The sequence below is a fragment of the Ceratotherium simum genome, chromosome 17 (assembly GCF_057802395.1).
Source record: "Ceratotherium simum simum isolate JZ-2026a chromosome 17, ASM5780239v1, whole genome shotgun sequence".
Lineage (NCBI taxonomy): Eukaryota > Metazoa > Chordata > Mammalia > Perissodactyla > Rhinocerotidae > Ceratotherium > Ceratotherium simum.
In genome coordinates this window covers 2960188-2970679 of record NC_141916.1, presented here as the reverse complement: position 1 = coordinate 2970679, position 10492 = coordinate 2960188, and the positions used below count along the sequence as shown (strand labels likewise).

The window sequence follows — 10492 nt, the reverse complement described above, 5'->3', positions numbered from 1 at the left end:
CATCTCTAGGCCACCCACTCTACCCTACTTATGGTCTTCCCAATTCCTCCACCCTGCTTTACGTTTTTTCCCCTAGCACCTATCACCTTCTAACACACCATGTAATTTACTAACATCTTTTGTATTTTGTTTATTATCTATCTTCCCCTTGCTAAATTTTAAATTCCCCAAGAGCAAGGATCATTGTCTATTTTGTTCACAAAAGTATCTCAAGTGCCTAGAACAGCACCAGGCACCTAGTAGATGCTCCAATAAATGTTTCTTGAGTGAAAGAATGAACTCTCACCACATTATTATGAGGAAGGCACAATTATTCTTTTTTATCAGATGAGGAAACTGAGGCTTAGAGAACATAAGTAATTCATTAAAGGTCATACTATTTGTAATGGCGGGACCAAGATTCCAGTCCATGCCTCTCTCCCTGGAGCTCACATGCACCATTCCATTCCCAGTGGATTTCCCAAGGTGGATGGAGGAGATGGGGACACCAAGATGAAGGACGTAGTGCAGAATTGAGGGAGGAGGTAGAAATGAAGCTTTGTGTGGCAAGCTTAACAATTTGAACTACTTTCCACAGTAGAAGCTCTGGAGTAAATGGTGATGTAATTAAATCTATATTTTGGAAAGCTAGAGAGCTGCTAAAATGGAGCAGCAGAAGCCAACAAATTGCCAATGGAGAGAAATACTATATTGAATGGGGCTTGATCCAACTAAGATTTCCACAGCTCAATATGAGTTTCCTCCTATTAATTCATTAATATGTAGTTTATTTACCCTGGTCCTCACTTGGAAAAAGTCTGACACAGCATAAATAGTTATGAAATTATACTTTATTCATATTTATTAAATATTGGTAAACTAAACAAATAAATTACTTTCCATTTGGGTGCAGTCACAGTTGTCAACAATTTTCTGACGCGCCAGGCATGAGATGAGATACTATGCTTTATCTGGGGACAAGTCACATCACCTGAAACATTCAAGTGCTGTCTGATGTGCCATTAAAGCAGCGGTCACAATGCAGACATGTTCTCCAACAGGCAGTGACTAGAGGGCATCATTTCATTTGTAAGTGTTCATTGTATCATCAAGGGAAATAAATGCACAACCCACAGGGTCTTTGTAGGTCGGCTAGCTAGTTGGCCCCTGAGATAAAGCCTTATAATCACATACTCTTGCCTAGTTAGCCAGAAAAACAAAGGTCAAGTGAAATAGTCACACAACACAGGAATTATAAATAATACATATATAATAGATACCCATTTTCATTACATAAAAGTTGCTATTATAAATACTTTGATTGATGAGTCTAAAAATATATTCCCCATATAAATAATGTAAAATATTAAATATTAATAAATAGATTTAGATTTAAAAATTCAAATATTGCAGGCAGGATGACCATTAGTTCAGTGCTCTCCGGCCTCGAAACTGACCCTGACTCCTCTTCCGCTTTCTTAGGTTAGATCTCGGGGACAGGTCATTCATCACTTTGATGAGTTCACTTATCGCCTTGCGTTGGACCTGCAGATCATCTACCTATTGGGAAAGAAAACAGCAAAATTAACTTCAGGCATACAAGCCATCAGGATATTCTGCTGTCATGGTCCATGAAAATGGAAGTATTCCTTCAAAAAAATTACTTTCACTAGCAATATATTATCTATATTACAATATATTACCAATTATATATAGTAATGCTGGTTTCTCCAGTAGTTAAGACTGAAATTATAATTAAATTGTTAGTTTTGCTGTAATAGCATGGTGCACATCACATGTCCTTAAATTTACTGCTACAGAATTCTCAAAATTGTATAGCGTAAAGAACACTAAAGTGGAGTGGCAAAAAAATGTGGGTTTGAATCATGTGTGTGCAATAACTCTGACTTTGAACCAGTCACTTAACCTCTCCAAACCTCTGTTTTCTCTTCTAAACAAGGAGACATAACAAGATCCTCCCCCCTCATTCAAGGCTATTTATATCAAAGCCAAACCCAGAGGAATCTGGAGGCCTTTGTCTCTCAGACAAAACGTTGGAAAATATAATCTGTCTTCATGCTTCAAAGCTGTCTTTCAGCTTCTAGAAGCCATAACTTTAAAGACTCAAGACAATTTCATGAGAAAAAGCTTGGCAGTCTAAGGATTTCTCCAGCTGAGATATTCTAGCATCCAAAAGTCGATAGAACAGTTCTTTCATAAGGTATAGATTCTACCTGTTTTCTTTTCTGAAAACAAACACACACTCTGGCCTCTACTTGGCTGCACAGTATGAAGGTTGACAGAGCCTGGCAGTGGGACGCCCCAGAGCCTCTTCAAAGGCTGTTCCTTTCTCCTACCTCATTTTCATTTTCTGTCTATGGAATTGTAGAATTTTAGGGCAAAGGAGATCATGGAAGTTGTAGTGAGCCCAATAGGCTCCTTTTAAGATGAGGAAACTGAGCCCTAACCAGGCCTGTGATTCATCTGAGGTTACACAGTCCTTGGTGGCTGAGCTGGGAGGAACACAATTCTTCTCCCCCCTCCCACTGCTTTTTCCATCAAGACATGTAGCCTCCCATCAAAAGCCAGAGGATTTCACCTCATAAACAAAGGGCACTGAGAGACCTGCTCCTCCACACTCCCCTCGACTTCTTCACTACTCCCCTGCCCCTGGATTTGTCCCTTCACCTGCCTTTGTGCAATAGTCATAAGGCCAGTATTTCCCCAAATCACAAATTTAAATGATTTCCATACTGACTTGGCAAAGTCATCCAAAGCACAGACGGAACTAGTAAGGAGGAGTTTGGGCCACGGGTTCACTTCATAGCTAATTTCTACTTTCTGGGAATTAAGGACTTTGTAAGAGCCTCTGTAATGAAACCAGAGAGAATCAAGATCTCCTCACCGGAATCTGAATCAGCTTTTTGAAGTCATCCAGTTTGCTGGTGCTGCTGTTGAAGAACTTAACAAACAGGTCTTCCTTGATGATATCCATGCTCTTTTGAATGACCTGGTTATCTTTTAAATTTTCAAAGAGTTTGAAGTAGAAGGAGACGATCTGGCTCTGAATTATTTTTTTGTCACTCTCCTTGGGAAAAAAGAGCACAAAGAGAGGTTGTTGTGAATTCATCCACCAGAAAATAAGCAAGAGGAAAATCAGCCAAATGGAAATATTCAGCTTACCTCTTTCCAGTTCTTCAAGATATCTAGGAAAAGAGATCCACCATCCGCTACGTCTGGATTGCTTGCATTCTGAAAAAAGAAGGAAAAATCTGTTTACAATGAGCCCATAAATTGCCCCTAAAAATGTACTTCAAGTTTTATTGAACTCAGATGCTGACAATATTCACTGATTTTCTTTGCAACCCTCTGTTTATTTCTAACAATAAGTATTCCCAAAAGCCGTTGTGTTGGATATAGCCAAAGACTATCATGCTATTTCAGCTTTCTTATTTTCTAGTATAACCTTTAAATTACAAGATTTTATATGAACTCAACAAGGCTGATGATACTTCAATTGTCCCAATTAACTATAGTAAGGAAAAGAAAGTATTTTCAAGGCTAGTAAACAAATCAGCAAAGGCAACCCACTATAAAATACTGCCCCCTATGGTACAGGTCTCCACAGCATCCACCAGTGCCCTCCCCTGCGGTGTTACGTCAACTTTAAAAGATAGTTCCAACTATCATTATGATAGCTAAATTTTGGGCATATAATAAAATATTTAAAATGAAAAAACTATTTTAATTAACCATAAATAACATTTTAAAAGAAGCTCATAAAACAAAACAAAAAACAATTTTTAATATATACGAGATTATAACTCTTATAAAATCTCAGCGAGTGACTGAGTTCAACAGTAATTCACAGAGAACATAGATGGGGCAGTAGAATTGTAAAATCACTTTTTGGAGGAAAATATCTGTAACTGATTTTTTTAAGCCAAACCTTTCAGGACCTCACCTTCTCTAATTGATCAATTATTTCAAGTTACCAATGTAATGCTAATCTTGACCTTTTACTGTCACCTTCATAGTAGCCTGAGAAATCAGAAACCAATAGCTAGTCATTTTTTCAATATGCACACTACTTGACTTATCACAATTGAATGGCTTCTCGCCACAAAATTATCAATATCACTATGCTTTATAAACATATTATGCCCATCTTTTGGAAGATTCATGAATCCTCTCTAAGTCTCTATAGGAAATTGAGCAGAGGGTTAAAGCAATAGCTAGATCATTTAGTAAAAAAAAAACTCATCCAGTCAACAGTCAAAATAACACCTAGTCTTCTCGAGATGACTGTGGCCCAGAGACGACAGCCTATCATAGAGACAACTCCAAGTCAACGTTCAGGCGTTTCAACCACAAGCAAGTATTATTAAAAGGTCATACTTACAAAATATTCCTTAAGGTTTTCTATTTCTTTAAAAAACACAGCCTGGCAGTAATAGCTGGGAGAACCCAAAATCACGCAAAGCTGAAAAGCTAAGATAAAACTTGTATAATTCATTGTTTCGGAGAGAGTTAGGCCAAAGCAGTTGAAATCAGTAGCTCCTGTCTTAAGCTGATCAGGTCCCAAGGACTTAGCTGATCTTTCTTTTCTAATAGCTGATCTGCCGACGATCAGAAGAATGTACTGCATCTCCGTCTGCTGCTGGTATTTATACCCAATTGAAGTCTCATCAGGATTACGTATTTTCACAAGTTTTTTGAGATGAGATGGTGACAGATAGGCAGAGATGCTAGTTAGTTTGTATTAATAACTATGGTTTTGTGGCATTTTGGTGTTGTAGCTAGAGTTTCCTTTCAACTCCTTGGGTCTTTTGACGATGAGACAGACCCATTGTGCCCACCCGCACCGTTCTTGTGGGATCTTTGAAAGCACTTTTACTTCACACCATTCAGGGATTGGAAATTTTTCTGCACCTCCTCCCTTTCCTTGTAAAATGTTGACTCCTCATCCACAGAGCACATTGATCATTTCTTTGTGGTCGTGAGCAAGTGAAAAAGGAAATTCTAGGGGCTCTCAAATCTTTACGAGGGGGATACCTTTGAAAAATTTTCTTGCCAATGACCAGAAAGCAAGGAAAGAATGTGGTTAAAAGACCAATGTGGTGAGGAAGTTCTTCATCAAAGTTGGTTAGTAAAAGATCTACCACAATATTTAGTTGCTCCGGACCAACACTGTCCAGTAGAAATATAATGTAAGTCAAATAGATGAATTTAAATTTTCTAGCAGTCCCGTTAATAAAACTAAGAAGAAACAAGTAAAAATAATTTTTAAATTATATTGTATTTAAACCAATATATCTAAAATATTATTTCAATATGTATCAATACACAAAATTATTAAGATATTTTACAACCTTCGCCTCATACTAAATCCTAGAAATTCGGTGTGCATTTTATACCTACAGCACATCTCAATTTGAACTAGTCATATTTCAAATGCTCAATAGCCACACAAGGCTAGAGGCGACCATATTGAACAGTACAGCTCTAGACGATCACTTGTTCCAAATAATCAGTAATATTGGAGAATCTTTTATTAACTTTTTAATTTCTTTTCCTTTCAAATACAAAAAAATAGGATTTTTTTCTCCTCCCTTGGTAATTTATTTATGAAGTACAACTCTTCAGGATGGCACAGAAGGCCCTCCATTCTTTGGTTCCAGCCCAGCTTGCGTTTCAACCTGCAGTGCATACACCAAAGTATTGTGGTTATAAATGCAAACTTGAATCCTGGCCTCAGTACTATCTAGCTATGTGATCTTGAGCAAGCTTCTTAACTCTGCTGTGGCTCAGTTTCCTTATCTTTAAAATGGGCCTAATATTAGTTCAAGCTTCAGTTGAAAATGAAATTACGTGATATACATAAAGTGCTAAGAATTTTGCCTGGCAGGCGGTAAGCTCTGCATAAAAGTTATCTGTTGTTATTCAGGCACATCGGATGACTACTCATCCCTAAGAAAACACACCCTGAACATTTGCTTTTGCTGTTCCTTGACCTTGAGTTCCCTTTCCCCTCATCTGTGCCCCTCAGGGTGGCACCTATCCATTCAAGCCTAAAAACCATGTTCTATACAAGTTGTCCCAAAATTATCCTTCTTTTTTTGTTGTTGTTGTTTTTTGTTTTTTTTTTTTTTTTGCTTTTTGTGAGATCAGCCCTTTGCTAACATCTGCCAATCCTCCTCTTTTTTTTTTTTTGCTGAGGAGGACTGGCCCTGAGCTAACATCCGTGCCCATCTTCCTCCACTTTATATGGGATGCCACCACAGCATGGCTTGCCAAGCAGTGCGTCGGTGCGCGCCCGGAATCCGAACCGGCAAACCCCGGGCCGCCACAGCGGAGCGCGCGCACTTAACTGCTTGCGCCACCGGGCCGGCCCCTCAAAATTATCCTTCTTAAAATTAATCTCAAGCCCTCTACACAGGCCTAGCACTTGGTTCATACTTTTCTTAGAGTCCTGATCCCTCGATGTCATATGAGAGTCAGTTACTCATGTGTCATCTCCCATGTTAGACAGAGCTCCCTAAAGTCAGAAATCGTTTCTTTGCTTCTATAACACACTTTTCTTCCCTACAAACATTTAGGTGTGGAGATTCGCCCATAGGCAGCACTGAATAAATGTGAATTTGAATGCTAACTTAAGGATCTGCTTGGAGTTACTTTCCCTCAAGTTCTAATCCTGATGCTATCAGACCTAACCTGTAGGAAAGTAGTTTTTAATTAAATAGGATTTGTGATTAATGTTAGAAACCTGACGCTATGTCTCTTTAGCCAACTCTTGCTTACTGGGACAATTCCATGTATTATCTTGTGTGAAAAAGTCCAGAAAACTCGTTGAGGGGCTATCTTCCCAAAGAATAAACAAGATCAAAACACGTCTGTGGGACCAAGGCATCACGTGAAGCAAACAAACAGTGTAGAAAGTATGCTGCTGCCCACAAAGCTCTGTCGTAGCTCTCCTCTATCACAGGAAAAATGCGGCCCAGATAATGTGCTTTCAGGTGACACGGTGACAAGAAAACCTTAGCAAAGCCTCAATATCATCTAGGAAATCAATGACCAAACTCCAAGTTACTGGAAGGAGTATTCCCAACCTCCTGTAAAGGAGTAAAAGTTGGTTCTGCACATCCTTTGATTTATCCAGTGGAATATGGTGTTCAGGTTGAGGAGTTAAGAATTGCGGGATCAATAATTGGGAATTAGATATTGTCTGGGTATTTGCAAATTGAGACTGCCTAATCAAAATTACAGATACATATTAAGAATATGTTTACAATATGGCCAGATGTTCAGGGTTAGTAACTACACGCCTAAAATACAAGCCCTAATAACTCATGATGGCATGACCAAGCACAGCACAGAATTATGGAATTATAGAGATTATCTATGGTCTAGTCCCTCTTTTTTTAGATTTTTAAATCAAGATGCATAAAAACAAAGTGCTGTGCTTAAGTTCATTCAACTGGACAATGCAGAGCTGAGTCTAGAATCAAGACCTTTCCATAGTCTACCTGTCCTCCAATCCATCAATATCCATTAAGATCATCATATGTGCCTATAACTGTGTTAGATATGTGAATTCAAATAATTACATCCCATCAGGCTTTGGTTTCTGGGATTTTTTTTCCGTATAATTTGTGAGATAATAGTCACTCTTTAATTCCTTAAAAAATAGTAAGACCACAAATAATAGTTTTGAAACCCTTGGCTAGCCATCCCAGCAGGCCCAACTCATGGACGTGAGACCTGTGCAGTCTATCAAGACCCTGCACGTGGAACAGCCCACGTTGCTGTTAGCTTCTTGAAATTTTTAATAATTTTTAACAAAGGGCCCCAATTTTCATTTTGCACTGTTTCTTGCAAATCACGCAACTGATCCTGCATCCAGGCTAGAAGTGAACCACATGCTACTAGATTTTCATTTTTCAACATATGATTCTTTGGTTCAGAATGTTGTCATTACAATAGTATATCCTTTTATGTCTTTTCCTGTCTTGTCAACTTTACCAAAGAAGACGTTTCTCTCTCTTTTCTGCCTGTAAAACACCTTATGTTGCACATGCAAACTAGAGGTTTCACACTTCGCTGGTTCAGCCAACACTGAGACTGCAGAATAATTCACCACCAAGATATCCTTTAAAAGTTTTGCAAACCCACCAGGAGCCAAAGTGTGACCATATTACTAAAATAAAGGGGCTGAAAACTTTCTTTTCTTTTCAGCTAGACTTTCTTTCTGAAAACTGGCTATGGTTATGCATTAAACGTCAGCAAGATTTTTCGATCATATCTCATGCTATCCTCAGTCTTGACTGAGTAGGTAGTCGGGGAGACAAAACTTGCACCTCGGTTGCCCTTTTTCCTCTGTGGTCAGCAGTCATATCCCTAGCACTCACAACCAAATTGTCTCATCCAGGCTTCAGTGTCGATTTCTCCCCCCGAGTCTGAGTCAGTATTGGATCCAGGCCCCCACGCTGCTCTGGCTCCTGGAACTCCTGACATCATGCAAGCTGAGCCTACGGAAGAAGAATGACATACCGAATGGAAGTCCACACGGACTCAGATTTTCCCCGCAATTTGACTCATAAAATCCCGCACGTTAAAGGCGAGTTTTCTGAATCTCTCTTTTTCTTTCATGCCATCTGGGCAACTTTGAGAGGCAGTTCAAAGAATATAGAAGACACCATACTTATGTAGTAGAGTCATCAGCTTACAATATTCTCAGAAATATTTAATACAACATTCAATACAATATTCTGGAAACACAGGGTTTCCAGAGAAGAATGGGACAGTTCCGTTGTGAAAATAGTTGTTTATCTCCTAATTTCAATCAGTTAGTAAGTCCTTATTGAGCACCTACTACATGCTATAGCTACGGGTTACAGAGAAGCTAACAGTGAGACAATCCGGCAGGAGCATATGTTACCACGTTGGTAGCTAGGGTTGATTCCTCTGTTCTGGCTACTGGGTAGGTCTCTATATTCTCCTCTCCTCCATGTACATCCTTCCCAAGGGTTCATGTAATCGAAGAGGACTGATTATTGCACAGAGGAAAAAACACATATCTGACATATGGATTGCATTCCCTCCTCCAAACCCATGGCTGATGTCACTTTCCTACTAAGTTTAGATGTAGCCTCTGAATCCTTCTCAACACTGAAATATAGATAGATACTACCAATTCATTAATGGTTCATCATCTATTGGCGCTCCTGGAGCAAAGCTTTACTTGTTGCTATACATTGTAGCTTGATCTGCTAGATGAGTTCTTTCAAATTACAAAGAAGTAAAAGACACGATCTCTTCTTCCAAGAACATTAGTACTAGAGAAAAAACATTACAACCCATGAAGTGATACAGGGGAAAGACCTTTGGCCTAAGAGAAAGGAATCCCAAATTCTGGTCCTAGATCTGCTATTGGTATGATGTGGGATTTTGAGCAAAATTTTTACTCATACCTTACATCTCAGCCCCATCATCTTAAAAAGAAGAGTTGGATCCAATGAACTGTGTTTTCCTCCATTTCTAGCATTCTGTTTCTATGACTGATTTATGAAGAATATAAGACATTACTAAGAACTAAGATTACGTGAGGTACAGACTTCAACAGACTTAGGAATTCAAAGAGAAATAATTGTTTGAATGATGGAAAAATTGATGAATTTAATCAATGGCTTGAGTTTTGAATTTAAGTTGAATTTGAGCTTTGAATTTTAATTGAGGCTTGAAAGATATATAGAACTTGTAAGGTCAGATAAGGAATAACCCTTCACAGTTTGTACTTAGCCTTCTAGGCCATGTGCTTCTTTTCCCAATGATGAGAAGTGAGTTGTCCTCTGGGTGGCCCCTGAAATGACACTAAGCTTTGAAAACATGTGCATTTTTCCAGAGAAGACTGACCCTTTATCTCCCATCATAAAAGTTCCATACAGCAGACTGGCAGATTTAGCTTTTCCCCAGGCTACCTGAAGGAGGAATTCTGAATCCATAACCACCCAATGAACAATAAGTTTTTGTTTTGTTTTACTAGGGTTTGATAAGTCATTATTATTCTGTCCTTAAGCCCTGAACCAATTCATAAAGTACCTGAACCAAATTTCCATCTACTAATTTTTCAAATGAAAATAGTTTATAATGGTTATAAAATTATGTGGGATCTTTTAAATAAAAAATCATATGATCCAGAAGAGTACAAGAAAAGAAAAAGTCATTATTATTTTACTGTCTGTAGGTAAATACTGCTAGCATTTTGACACAAATTCTTTCATATTTTATTCTATGTACCTAATGTGGTGTCCGGTACAAAATTATTCCTTAATAAATTTTTGTAGATTAATTAAATATGAGAAAAAATAGCCTGGTGGTTATGTCCAAAGGCTGTGGAGTCAGGCTGCTAGAGTTCAATCATGACTTTGCTCCCCACTGTCTGTTGAGCTGAAGTGCAATATTCACTTCTCTGTGCTTCAGTTTCCTCGTATACAAAACCATGCTGTAAATAAAT

General features: G+C 38.4%; 1 protein-coding gene across 1 annotated transcript; it reads right to left on the bottom strand.

Annotated features, from left to right (window-relative positions):
* Positions 1–1404: 1404 nt before the first annotated feature.
* On the bottom strand, positions 1405–4550 carry IFNG (interferon gamma). The gene is made up of 4 exons (XM_004429381.3): positions 4382–4550; positions 3163–3231; positions 2885–3067; positions 1405–1539 (listed from the first exon to the last, which is right to left on the bottom strand). The coding sequence occupies exons 1-4, from the start codon at positions 4493–4495 to the stop codon at positions 1405–1407; spliced, it is 501 nt and encodes a 166-aa protein (XP_004429438.1). The 5' UTR covers positions 4496–4550.
* Positions 4551–10492: the final 5942 nt, after the last annotated feature.

Bases quoted from the DNA above. Each gene is read 5' to 3' on its own strand.
- IFNG (XM_004429381.3), bottom strand. From the start codon at position 4,495: ATGAATTATACAAGTTTTATCTTAGCTTTTCAGCTTTGCGTGATTTTG. The intron at 3,068-3,162 runs GTAAGCTGAATA...TTTTTTCCCAAG, and splicing joins TCTTGAAGAACTGGAAAGAG to GAGAGTGACAAAAAAATAAT. The intron at 1,540-2,884 runs GTGAGGAGATCT...CTTTCCCAATAG, and splicing joins AAAAGCTGATTCAGATTCCG to GTAGATGATCTGCAGGTCCA.